This window comes from Tursiops truncatus, chromosome 15 (genome assembly GCF_011762595.2).
Source record: "Tursiops truncatus isolate mTurTru1 chromosome 15, mTurTru1.mat.Y, whole genome shotgun sequence".
Classification (NCBI taxonomy): Eukaryota; Metazoa; Chordata; class Mammalia; order Artiodactyla; family Delphinidae; genus Tursiops; species Tursiops truncatus.
Window position 1 is genome coordinate 63,075,218 of NC_047048.1, and position 14,198 is coordinate 63,089,415.

Sequence of the window (14,198 nt, forward strand, 5' to 3'; positions counted from 1 at the left end):
TCAACTGATGAGTGGATTTATTTTTAAACCTTGACCCACACCTCTACACAATGACGGAATCCAATAAAAGGGACTTTGAGTTTGATTAAGGCTTTCGTGCATCCTTATTTTTATCTATTTCCACCCAAAATGTATGTTTGCTTACTTCCATACACAGCCCTAGATTTTCATCCAGTGGGTTAAGACTGACCTAATTACACTGTTACCTCTCTGAAATTCTGAATAAAGTTTCCTAATGGAATTTCCACTAACAATGCTTTGACAACTTGGAGCACAAAGCTAGAAACTACATTTCACTTAACAGTGTTGCATTAAAAAAAAAGCCACTAATAATTATACATCCAAACTGCAGTGGAAACACAGAACACACCTCCAAATTTTGCTTACCAACTGTTTCACTAAAGTTCAGGAAAAGTTTACAAGTTTGCTTATTTATAAAATACATTTTGTAGATCTCTCTAACCCTTTAAGCTAAAAAAAAAAACCAAGCAAACAAAAAAATGGGGGGTGGGGAGGAAGGTTTAAACCTAATGGAAAAGTTTCTCTTCTATTAATGTCAGAGTCACCAAAAACAGGCAATAAAATTTACACATAAGATTGAAAATATCATGATAGTGTTTACAAATACACACCACTTTAAGTGAAGCTTTACAAATCCTTCATACCATACAAAGCAAATGAGAAAATAATGTAAATTTTCACCCCAAACCTAGTTCTTACGAGAAAATTTGCAGGTAAGAGAGGTATGAATAGTTGCACAGAACATATTTTCAAGAATTTTTTAAAAAGTCAAACTCCAATGCCCAGAACAAGATGAACAGTATGCTTAGCAGTTAGCACTATGTTAATAAGTCTCAGATACACAAAAATCAAGTACCAGAGGGCAAAGCATTTAATTACATTTCACAACAAGAGAAGCACTGTTGTGATTCAACCAAATATGAAACACAATTCTCTCCAATTTCTACACAAACCACTATTTTCTTAATTTATTTAATTTGATGAACAATGAAATCAAGTTTTCCTTTTCAGCATTAATCTAAAACGTAGAAATAACAAAGTAGTTGCAATAAAGTATATGAAATATTTAATAAGAACGTATGAACACATAACCAAAATAAACTGTGAAAAAAGATAAAAAGACTTTCATCTTCAAACAACCCATTTTTCTAAAATGAAAATAGTCAGCTTTCCAATGGGGAAAATAATCTGCAGTTGAAATAAGACTCCCAAGCAGCGCTGAAGTTTTTTGCACTCTGTCTTTGGAATGAGAAATGATTACTTAACAGAAAACTTAAATTGAACAGCATATACAAACATCATATTGCTTTTTTAGTTGAGGAGGCAATACCTAGTTATCTGTCAAAGCAAATTTGTATTCGTGAATTAGCAAAAGACCCACAACACAGCCATTTCTTCTTTGAAAGTCTAAATAATCCTTTCCCTAAACAAAATATCCTGTACTGTCAATCCTCTAAGATTGTAGTGATGAAAAAGCTTTCCAAATCTTAGCACACAAATGAACTGTTGCCACTCTTAACTCTAAATTACACGACGCTGTATTTCAGTGTTCCACTGAATTGCAACACCCAAAAGGCACTATTTTTCTTAAATAGAAAATATTTCTTTTAAAAGGCTGACCCCTTTGTAAGTAAATTGATTTGTAGGAAATGTTGGGGATGTTTCAAACCAAGACAGAGGCCCATGTAAAAGACAAAATTTGTTTTTCATGATATCTCACCAATCTCCCATTCCATGTTTATAATATAATGTGACACATCTTTAGAGCATTTTAACTAAGAAGAAAAGTAACTATAAGTAGAGCCTTTTGTGGCAGTGAGCAGGACGTTGTAAGGCAAATGTTTTCGTGACAAGGACGCTCACCAACCAGAACCCACGTGGTCCTCCTGCCTTAGTCCTGAATGCCAGAGTATGAAAGGGCAAGGAGCCTCAATTCTCTCCCCTCTGGCAGCTGCACTTGTACTCTGTATAAGGAATTTTTGTAACCAGGCTCCTGATCAAACAACTAGACCAAAAAGCCTCCAATTAACAGGATTAAATATATATTGATCTATGGACCAGCTTATGGATCTTTTATTCTGTTAACACTACTGCTAACAAAGCTAACAATTTCAACTACAATTTTAAAGACCTATATATAATAATGCTTTCTTATGAATGGACCCTTTTTGTTTAGTTACAGGTCAAAATTTCACATAAATTTGGGACAGAAGGAAATTGCCAGAACATTAGTCCATCTTGGGCAAGACTTCAAATCAGGCATCTTAAACAATGACCATTAAAAGTGGTTTCTGGTTTTTGATGCCATCCAAACAACATGAACAATTTTTAAACTGACTAAAACTTGGCGGTCAAACCAAAAAGGCTCTGGTAGGTAGAGGACTCCATATTTTATTTTTGTGGCAAACGTCTTATTCCACACAGTTTTAAGTGTGACTGACATTAGAAATCAAAGTTCAAGGTTATAGCACAAACCAAGTGTGGAGTTTTATATTAGAAAAACATCAACAAAACAATTCTGCTCATTTACAAATGAGTCAATTAGGCAAATAAAGCAGCAACTTCAGAAGGACTGTCTATACAGCAAGAACCCTCAAGAAGCAATAAAGGTACATACAGTGAATCTGTACACAGAGATTTTATTCAATTTTTAAAGAAAATGAGGACTTTAGACAAAGCTTTGACCCTATAACAAAGCAAATCTGTCCAGCTTTAAACCAAATTCCAAGAGTAGCCAGCTTCTATTTTTCAGCAGCTGGTAAGAGCACCCTCAATGAGCTCTATTGACATTTCTATTTTCTTCACCCCATATGGTATAAAACAAAACCAATCTAGACTCCTGGATAAGCTTTATGTGGTCATTTGAGTTTTACAAATGGTTTCTCTAATAGTATGCCAAAATCATTTTTGTGTTCTCTCCGGAAAGCTTTACTGTAACATACAGCAATGTTTATCCTGGTAGTGAGTCTTCTGTAAACAGTAAACCAATGCTCTATGTTATGGAAACCAATCTATATGCAATTGAAACAATCCACAGGCTCTAACCTGGAAACACTAGGAAAACAATCTGAATGCATTAATCACAGCACTATGAAGACTATATCTACCCTATGAAGAACTGATGTGAACAGCTACCCTAATACGAGTTTTACTTTCCTAGAGCCAATAGGTCTGTCATTTAAGTCAATGACAGCAGCTGTGGCTTCATCCCGAGATTCGAAAGCCACCATAGCTTCACCTGTGGGCATACCTTTTTCATTGTATTTTAAACACACTGAGCCTGGGATCACTTGATAGCCATAAAAGAAATCTAAAATCTCATCAATAGACACAGTGAAGGGCATGTTCTGTACTTTGATTACTGTTGGTCCTGGTTTTCCAGAACTAGATCCAAAGCCAGGAGGACCACCAACATGGACTGGGCCTGGGCCTGGGCCAGGGCCAGGGCCAAAGGCTGGAGGCCCACTCAAATGCCCAGGGGCACTTCCAAGGCCAGGAGGGCCGCTTCCAAAGCCAGGGGGGCCACCTAAGCTACCAGGGCCATTTCCAAAATTCTGAGGGCCCCCTCCAAATCCTGGTCCACTTAAATTATTTGGTCCACCTCCAAAACCTGGAACATCCAGTCCTAGACCAGGCAAACCACTATTTCCAACTGAAGGCATTCCAGGCCTAGCATCACCAAAGGCCCCTCCTAATCCTGGAGGGGGGAGTGGTGGTCCAAAGGCATTTGACCCACCAAAATTACCAGGAAAGTTAAATGGAGGCCCATTGTTGGCCTCCTTAGATCCTACAGTCAAGAAGGCATGCTCTTCACCTCCTGCACTAGGCATTCCCGCAGTAGGCATTCCCGCACTGGGTATTCCCACACCGGGCATTCCAGCACCGGGCATTCCTGCATTGGGCATTCCCGTATTGGGCATTCCTGCATTGGGCATTCCCGCACTGGGCATTCCCACACTGGGAATTCCTGGAACTGCGGGATTACCTGGCACAGGCATCTTTAACCCCTTTTTTCCTTGGGCAGGAGGATTTTTCTCAATCTCTCTCATATCTTCTAGAGTGACTACATGAACAAAAGCTTCTCTCCCATTAAGTTTTTTACGGTGTAAGCGTTCAGACTTACGTGCATCATCTTCATTTTTAAACTGAACCAATGCCTGTCCTAGACCTTGCCCATTGTTATCAACAAGAACATGTACAGCATTTTCATCCACTGGGATTCCTTCTAGGAATTGGAGAACATCCATCTTGGTAATGCTGAAGGGAATATTTGTTATATGCGCACAGACTTTGGCAGAGGTGACATCCCCCTCCGGATTTAACATCATTTCCCTCTGGTCATAGCTGAAGTTCTGCAATCTTTTTCGAATCATATCTATCTTTTCTAGCATACCTTTCTTGGTAATTGGATGAACTTGAATAAAGCGATTGCCCATGTATTGTTTATGACGACAAAGAGCAGCCTTATAGTCAGCCTCATTCCTGAACTCTACGAAGCCTTCACCCGTTGCTTTCCCATTGGGTCCATAAGCAATATAAATACTATCTTCCACAATATCCAACTTTTTAAAAAAATCAATGACATGTTTGTTTTCTGCTTCAAAGGGTAGCCCTTTCAAGTAAACACAAAAACCAGCCTCGTGTGGTGATCTTGACCTTGACCTTTTCTGCCCACTGGGCGATTTTGACCTGGGAAGTGCCTGAGGAGGGGGATGGTTTTGTCCAGAAGGTCCTATACTTTGCTTAAAAGTGATATGGCCTCCAGCAGCTACCCACTGTCTCTCTGTGGCAGGACTAACTTCCACATAGCGTTGAATCATCAGCATTCTGTTTCGCTTCAAAGCTTCAAATGTATCTTGAGGGGAGAGAAACTTAACCAATCCATTCCCATTATTTCGACCTACATGATCTTTCAACAAATGCACGGCATCAACACGGAGCCCATGGAAAAAATCTCTGACATCATTTTCCATTGCAGAAAAGGGCATTCCATGCACACTGACATACAGATCATCAGGGTTGATGGGAAGTGGTTTCACACTGCTTTGAGAGTTCATCTGGATAGGGTTAACAGGATTCAATGGACCCAGAAACACAGGGTTCAGGTTATTGTTCAGATTCATAGGTGCTCCAGAGCCATTCATTCCAGCAGGTAGAGGTGCCACAGGTGGCGGGTTCAAGGGTGGCATGCCTGACATGGGTGGCAGTGGGGTCATGGGTGGCACAGAAGGGACTGGGGGTATTGGGGGCACAGGAGGCACAGGAGGCAACGTAGGTACCGGGGGAGGAACTGGTATTGGAGGAATGGACGGCATTGGCGGCAAAGATGGCATCGCTGGGATTGGAGGAATTGGTGGAGGTGGGACTGTGTTCATTGGAGAGGCTGTGCTCGGAATGGTTGAGCTAAACGTTGGGCTCCCAAAGGAGGCCCCCATATTTGGAGGAGCCGTTCCTATGCTGGCTGTGGAAAATGTCTGTACGTTTTTGTTGCTTTCATGAACAGAAGTGGCGGCAGTAACTACACTGGGTGAGGGATTATTAAAGTTGGGTACTGTCGTAGGCAAGTTTACCCTGCCACTCATTCCTGAACTAGGTGGAGGTCCTGATCTACTAGCATTTGCTGGTGGTATATCTAAGTTGGCAGTTTCAAAACGCCTACGACTCAGTTCAATCATATTCTGCATTTCCGTTTTACTACTCAACAATAGTGTTACTTTTGACCCTTTAATTGTACCACCTGTGCGCATCATACCAAGCCTTGCATCTTCATCAGTGGCAAAAACGATGAAAGCCTCACCCAGTTCACCCCCTACAATATGCACGCCCCCATCAGGGATGGTCAATCCAGAGAAGAAGTGGCGAATGTCCATGGTCCCCGCCACAATTGGGAGACCTTGCAAACGGATGACCACAGCCATGCTGCGCTGAAACCACACACACCTGCAGATGAGAAAAGGCAACGGCCAGGTCAGACTCCTGTTTATCACACCAAGTTTTCAGCTACAAGAATGACCATCTACCGTATTAGGCCCTCAAGTATTCCCTCAAACTATCACGAGCAATGTCGTTTTTTAAATCTGGATATTCTAAAACTGAATATTATATGCCATTTACAATGTAAAACCCAATTTCAACATCCAAAAGGCATTAATTCTGAAAACACTTAGAAGTTCAGCCCCAAGACTCAAAAATTTCAGGAAAAAACAACCATAGGACAAGAAAATCACCAATTATATCATCATTCAGACCACTAATTATTCAATAAGATTTAAAAGAAATGTGTAAGTCAAATCAGGAAACAAAGTTTAACAATCTACAGGGGAAAAGATACAAAGGATGTATCAAAGTTAATATTTAAAACTGGCTCAGCATCTTCCTTATAAACTTTTGACAACTTTGTAGAATTATTGGTATCATTTTATATGGCTTAATCTCAAAACAACAGAAACAAAGCGGGAATAATACTGAATTTCAAATAATACTTAACACTAAAGCAGATTCAAGTCTCAAATGAGAACTGATTTCATATTTCATCCTAGGATGAAACCACTTTATTTATTAAAGAAATAGCTTTACTTATTAAAGAAAATGACATATGGAATTACGTATTACATATAAGGTTAATACATACTAAGTATCCAGAAGAAATACTGAGTAAAACAGCCAAAATATCAGTTACCTGTAGTCATCATTCCAAAAAGTAGAACCTGGTTACAGTGCCATTCACCATGGCTATTTTAATTAAAACCCAGGTCCAAAGACTCATTCTCATGCCCTCCATTTAATAAAAAGTCTTGTTTATCCCACAGGGGAGGGCTGATAATGAAAAAGAGGGATTTTTTTATTTTTGAACTAGTGTACGAACTTTATTCAGTGGTTGTGACCCAAAATAACTCCTGTGGAATTTCTGGGTACTCACTAATCTCTGTAGATAATGTCCATTTTGATATAATCAAAAAAGAAAAGTTTCTCCCAGACTTAAATACAATTTCAGTATTTCAATTCATATGGTTTCTAAGAGTAAATGGAAGGGCAGCCATGTATAAAGTAATCCAAAACAAACTCTTGCGACTGAAAAAAAAATTAATTTGAAATTTATATGGTTAACAACAAAGGGTGTTATCCAAGCCATTTTTAAAATCAACTTTTAAATATAAACCTATATTAAACTGGCTCTGTGATCTTAGCAAAATTATGAATTATTTGAGCTTTGGTTTCATCACTTTCAAATGAGAACATCAGAAGAGCAAAGTTTCCTGCTCCAAGAATTCTGTAACTCCGTGAAAGCAGTTTTTCAATGTCAAATATTACATGAATACTAATTTAAGGCAACAAAATCTGCAATTATATCTCAATATTACACTTGCTGCACACAAAAGAGTAATATATTGTTTGGCTTTTACACTTTTCTCACACACACATACACAAAAATAAAAGCCACCTTCAAACTTAATCCAGAAAAATGGACTGGCAAACAGAAAACGAGACCGTATAAAACATTAGAAATTTGGGAAGGGGCGGGGGAAGCTTTCCATTTTTGGTCTGCAAGCGTCAACAAGAAAAATTAATACTAAAAACGTCATACCAACAGACTCTTTTGCCCTTATTTACTATTTAGCAGTCTTTAAGAAGTTCATCAAGAAGGTTCCGATTCATTGAATCAAATTCTCACTCCTTACTAACTCTAGAATATTGGCTGTACGCAAAGATGAGATAGCATTCCGTTCAACTTCAAAAATCACTTAATCACTAACTGGGGGAAACATCATGGGTAATCTAGATCCCCAAAACTTGAGAAAGAGAGAGAGAGATGTTAGTTTGCATTAGCACAATAAAATGGAAATTTGATATGGTCCCAAGAATTAAGCACAGGGCTAAAGTGACCTACACAATTAAGTCTTCAAACCATCTGCAGCTGAGGGAAGGGATTTAGTGAAAGTCTGTACAAGGTACATGTGAAAACATGATATTGAAAGTCTGCCCAAATTACCATCTAGAAAAGGGCTGAGTAAGCCAAAGCAGTGCACAAGATTTATTCATAAAGTCATCTAAACAGGAAGAGTTTTTAGGTTCTGAAAAACGTGAAGTAAGATATGCTATTCTGCTACAAAGTACCTGTTTGACAGATGAGTCATTTCAACCTATCTTGCTTGAGTCTACCTTAGTTATTTAACAAGAAGGTAGGTTCCAATCACTAAGGTTCCATCTAAAGTCAATTTGTACTCTAAAACATGACCCATTTTCTATACCTATTCCGCAAAGGAATATTAAAAAACCGTACCAATAACAAGCACCCATATTTGTAGTTAGTCTAGAATGCTACTGAGGGAAAAAAAACAGCTACTTACTGCCTAATAATCAGGAATTCAGCAGAAGAAATGCATCCATAGAAAACTGACTCCCAAAGGAAGCAACAACTGTTCAAGACACCCAGTCCACCCCTCTCCCATCCCTCAAGTAAGCTTATTACAAACAAAAACCCACAATTTAGTTATTATACATATTTTCATGTTATTTAATAAGCTATCTCAATTTATTTTGTATAAAAATAAACCCTCTATTCAAAATCTCTTACCTGATAAAACAAGAGATGTATTTTCTTAACAAGAAGTAGAGGCCAAGTCAATCCTGTGGGCAACCAATTAAAACCAACTTTTAGACTGCAATAGAGAATAAATGGAGGCAAAAATCAATGCAGGAAACACAAAACACGCACAGGCCACACTGAACTGTATATTAAAGGGCGAGTCTGAAACCACTGGAGTACATCATTACAATGTATTAGGAAAAAAAAAAAAAGACGTACCAAAATCCCACACGTTTATTATTTGGTTGCTTTCAAGTTGCTTTCTCTCAAAGCATTATATATTTACATACATCAAGAATGTGTCATAAATTAGCCCAAGAAAGAATCAATCGAAAACTAAAACAGTCATAAAGATCGGCTTCACAGCTGGTAATTGCTTTAATCACTTGATGATTAAACCAGTCCAGAAAATTCCATAACACAAGTCCAACGGCGACCTATTTCCTCAGGTTCCCACCAAATTTTTGATGAAAAAGCACAAGTTCACATAGTAACAGTTCCTGGACAAATTAAGTCATCAATTCAAGGATATTCATGGAAATTACTGCAATTACTCTTTCAACATATTTTCCTTTGCACCAAAATAGCAATCGAACAACAAAAAAAACATAAGTGAAGTGAAAGGTCTGGCCTATAAGGACTAATTCCTGGCTAAAACCACTAGAGTTCAATATATTAAAGAAGAGTGCTTTTTCTTCTAACACCAAAATGGTTCCAAGAAACTTATTAAAAAAAAAAAAAAAAAGTCCGGCATATTAAGAGTCCTTCCAAAGTAAAAACAGGTCACTCATCTTTCACTGGAATTTCTCCCAAACTAGTGAAGTTATGAACAATTTACAAGCAATTTATATGACCAAATGATTAGACAACTATATTCAAAAGAGTAGAAGAAAATTGTCACTGTTAGGTATAAGATTACCCATAGACACCTACTTAGAATGATGATGCTTATTTTTAACTATCTTTCAAGATCAAGATACCACCATTGAGCTTAATATTCATCACCAGAAAGACATATTCAAACGTTTTAGCATTACTCCAAACTTTTTCTAAAGAACAAGCTAAACATCACCTGGACAACCACTCAAATTACTAAAGAACAGTGTGTTCTGCCACAAAAAGCTATGCTGTATATCATAAGCAACACCTTCAGAAGCCCAGAGCATTGTGTTAATCTTTTAAATGTTGTACAATCGATTCTCTAGATCAATTAATTAAATTAAATCTAGAATTTAAATTAAATTAAATCTAGAATTTTAAGTCTTCATTTAAAAACAAGCCACATCTAGTAGTTTATCTAATGGGTCACAAAGGGAAATGTAAAACAGAAAAAAGCTTGCTTTACATAAAGTTTACACTCAACAGGGAAGAGCATAAATTATTGCAATATTTTTTTTCTAAATGTACAAGTTTAACTCTATGAGCCTCAGAATCAGGGTAATTTTTTAGTTAAACACTTGTGATGACTCCTACTGAAGATTCCAATTCAAAAGGTCTGGTGTGGGGCCAGGACCCATGGCCTGAAGGTAAGGGAAACAGGTTCCTCAGCCCCTTTCCTTCCAGATCCAAGAAGGTACCATATGTCCACTGGAGAGGAACAAGTTCGGGGTCAGCCAGTTAAGCCCAAAGAAAACATTCTAGGTCTACTCCCTAAAATGTTTACAGGGTTGCCAGAAATTACTGAACAAGGAGAAAAGGTGAAAGGCCCAGCTGAATTCAGCAAATCCCTAGTTCAACTCATTCAATTTAAAGTACAAAATCAATCTAGTCATAAATTTGTTAATCTTTTCTATTTCAGCACAAGGGAAGATACACCTCACCCCATGCCAAAGGAAAGTACACAGAAAGCTCAGGTTAGCAGCCAGAACTTCACAACTCTTGGTGTTATGGCTCTTCCTTCAAATAGAAATTGAGAACTCAAATACTTTTGTTTTCAACAAAAGAATTTTGTTTCAACGAAAGGGGCACAATAATTTAATAGAAGTATCACTATTTTCCAGGAACCTACTTATTCCTGCGTTCTGTCAGCTAGCAACTGAATGTAGGATACCAGTCACTCCAGTGACTTTTAAAAATTCACTCCACTCACCTTTAAACTTTGGTGAGTTTTAGAAAGATAAGACTGAAACAATCCTAAGCAACAAAACACCTAAAATACATGTTTTACCTATTCAGAGAGCATAACGGAAAGAGAAAATGGGCTTGATTTGCCATTAAATCCATTGATGTACTTCAGAAGATCGAAGACAAGAAGCTTTAGTATACTTTTGCACTTTATCTTGAAAATTAAGCCACATAGTGGCTTTGTTTCTTACAAATTCCAGATATATGCACAATTACAAAAAGCTACTACAAAAGTTTAGCATATTATTATGACAAGACAGATTTTCTTAAATACTAGCCATTCCAGAAACTTGGAATTGCAGGATAAAATGTCTGACAACAATCCTCTTTACCAGGAAGCCAAGGCAAAAATCAGAACTTGACCATTTCCACTCTTCATTTGGTAATAAACATCCAAAAGTGAATTTTAACTTTGTTCAATAGTAAGTCTTTGATCAACAAGAACCAGGGTACAGCAGACCTAAGTTCTTCAGATTCAAAAGAAACAATCACCCTTCAAATGTTCACCACAGAGATGAGCAACAGAGAACCAATCATAATGGGCACAATGCTACAAGCAGCATAATCATATTATGGTATGTATTATGGAAAAAAACACAGCTTCATCAACTTGATTTTGTCCCCATCCCCAAATGGAACACATTTCAGGTTCTGGGACCATTCTTAATAAAACAATTCTTCTGACACTGAGGGAGATATAAACCTTTGATAGCATGTTACTCAACTTTCCCATTAACCTCCAGTCAGTACTCAAAGACAGCAAATCAAAAGACATTTCTAAATAAGATATTTATTCTCTTGCCAAAAACACTACAATATTAAGTTATTTTTCAATCCCCCCCAAATGCCAACAAAAATGTTTACTTGCTTTAAACTTCAAAGAAACAATATTTCTTCTAACCTAGCCAACCACATTCACCCTCACTACTGGTTTTAAGGCTTTAAACTTAATGAACTAAACTCTATGCAAACCAAAATGTATATGTGTGGTGGTAGTAAAATCTGATAAAACTGAAGATTGATTTTTCTTAGTTGACCTAAAACACTTAACAATATTCACTTATTCACAAATATTCATCAAGCAGTTATGGGCCAGGCAGAAGATTACAGAAATGGATGACAGTCCCTGCATTTTAGGGAGGGATATCTAAAAACATCTTTTGTGCAACAGTTACTGACAGTTCTTCCTACCTCATCTACAGAAGAAAATATTCAACTGAAATGATGGAGTGACCATCTACAAAATGGAATAAAAACAGCATGAACGTTGTCGGTGGATTTCAGCACCTGGAACACACTGGCCCACAAAATCAAGTTTCACATCCACAGATTGTACCAACAACCCCCAAACTCACGCAAAAATCAAGTCATTTGGTATGTCAAAGAAAGTGAAAGAAGCCTGAAGTTTTCTGGTATTAGCACATAACAGTATGTTCCAAGTAACTACCACAATGGTTTCTAAAGCTTCACATTTTTCACCTAACAGATATGAACATAAGAAAAATTGAAATTATGCATCACAATCCATAAACAAAATAATCAATATATAATAAGCATATAAATGATATAAAAATGCATTCCCTGCGTCATTTTTTCCAGCAATAATACTAAGCACATCCTCAACTTTTATATAAACACGCCAAACATTTTTCTTCAAATATTAATTACCATAAATTTTTTTAACCACCTGTAACAGTTCTTCCCAATTGTTTTAATATTCTTGGAAAATGCCTGAGCACAATTTCCTTCCACTAAATCCAGAATCCTCCACGCTATCAAAACTACCAAATTTCAAAACAAATACAACCAGTCTTGTATTATATTTCTATAATTAAAAAACAAAATTCAACAGGAACGGCCTATACATCCAGACTTCTAGGATTTTTTTCTTCAACTGCAAAGGCTCTGAAATGCATCAACAATGTAAACTAGATAACAAAGTCCAAGGCAATTCATGTTGCTAGTACTGCATTTTACAACAATTATACCATTTACAACCATTCAAGCAAGAAGCTCTAAAAGAAATACTCGTCACAAGTCTCTCCTTCAACAAAACCTTCAGTTGCAATCACATTTTTTTGTTAGTAGCTTATATTGACTGGCATCACTCTAGTCTTAAATAATATAAAATGGTTCCTGCCAACTATCCCAATTTACATTAGGTCATCTCTGGGAATCCGGAGTCAAGGAGGGTTTTAGAGTCCAGAAACCTCTCTTACGGAGCCTGCTATTTTCAGTATACAACTCTCGGCAGGTTCAGGGCTGAATAACCGAGAGTAACCCTCACCGGAGCTCAAATTTTTCACTATAAATCACACATTGGAAGCACACATACAGTCCATGCACTTACAATCTAGCAGCTAAGCCTCCTGCACTAGTGACCATCCCCGTCATTAACCTGCAGATTCTCAAAGCCCCTTCACCCACTTCACGTGGCCGAAAACTACCACCTCCAGCCTTCAAAAGAGAAACTCAGTTCACTCTCCATCAAAATCACTCAGCCTCCACATCCCATTGGACCTCCTCCTTCTTCGATGCTGGAGGCTCTCTCCCAAGGGACGCGTAAAGGTGATGCTCTTAGCAGCCCCCTCCCTACTCCGGGACCAAGAGGCCCGGGAGGCGGACTCACCCCACGCTACGGGGGCCGGCTTCTCAAATTAACGACACCCCGGAGGGTAAGCCCCGCCCCAACGCTGGGCTTTGGAAGCGTTTCACTGCAACCGCCTCCACCTTAAGGCCAAGAAGGCGGCCAATTCCGACTTCCTTCCTACACTCACGGGAGAGCACCGACTACAGCTCCTTTCCCCCACGTGTGTCCAGAGACTGTAGTCCCCTTTTTCTGGTAGGCCACCGGGGCCTCCATTCCACTTCCGGTGGAGGGAGTGTCCTCACTACGATTATCTCCTCACTTCGGGGCACAGTTAACCTCTGCCCCACGTGGGGGCATAAAGAATCTTGCTCATTCGGGATGTAGTGTATTTTCACTGCAGTTCCCGTTCGTTCGCAGGCCGCTGGGCCACCCAGTTCTGGCCTCCTCCCTCTCAGACCACGGGGGCGTCCTCGCTACGGCCTCGTCCCCTCTTCGGTAGGCAGGCTCCTCCTCTCTTGTGTCCTACTTGCACCCTCTCAGGACCGAGAGGCACAAGCGGCGCCCCAGGCCCCTCGCAGCCATGCCCCGACCCTTCAGCACAGGGCGCTCACTGCGGCGGGCTCCGAGGCCTCCGAAGGCCCCGCCCCGGGCCACCAAGGGGCGGCTCGAGCCCCGCACAGCCCCGCCCGTTCCGAGGCTGCGGGAGTCTTACCGGGGAGAGCTGCGCGGCACCCGAACCCAGACCCGAGTTACCCCCCGCGCGAGTGCCTCCGCCCCGCGGTCGGTAGCCCCAGCCCGAACGGCTTCCCGGAGCCCAGAGCAGCCACCACCTCTTTCGCCGCTTCACAAGATGGCCGCCGGCCCGCTCCGCAGCTC

At 39.4% G+C, this 14,198-nt stretch overlaps 1 protein-coding gene across 12 annotated transcripts in view; it reads right to left on the bottom strand.

The window, feature by feature from the left end:
- LOC101335493 (copine-1) overlaps nucleotides 1–14,198 on the bottom strand; it is a 38,471-nt gene extending 24,273 nt beyond the window's left edge. Inside the window, exons 1-3 of one of the 12 annotated variants that reach the window (XM_033840858.2) lie at nucleotides 14,153–14,198; nucleotides 8,597–8,681; nucleotides 870–5,961 (exon numbers count right to left, since the gene is read on the bottom strand). In XM_033840858.2, coding sequence (XP_033696749.1) covers nucleotides 3,153–5,939 — 2,787 coding nt within the window. In that variant the 5' untranslated portion in view covers nucleotides 5,940–5,961; nucleotides 8,597–8,681; nucleotides 14,153–14,198 and the 3' untranslated portion in view covers nucleotides 870–3,152. Of the gene's footprint in view, nucleotides 1–869; nucleotides 5,962–8,596; nucleotides 8,682–14,034 lie in introns of those variants that run through there. The other 11 variants (XM_033840857.2, XM_004325983.4, XM_073792933.1 and 8 more) reach the window with 11 other exon arrangements.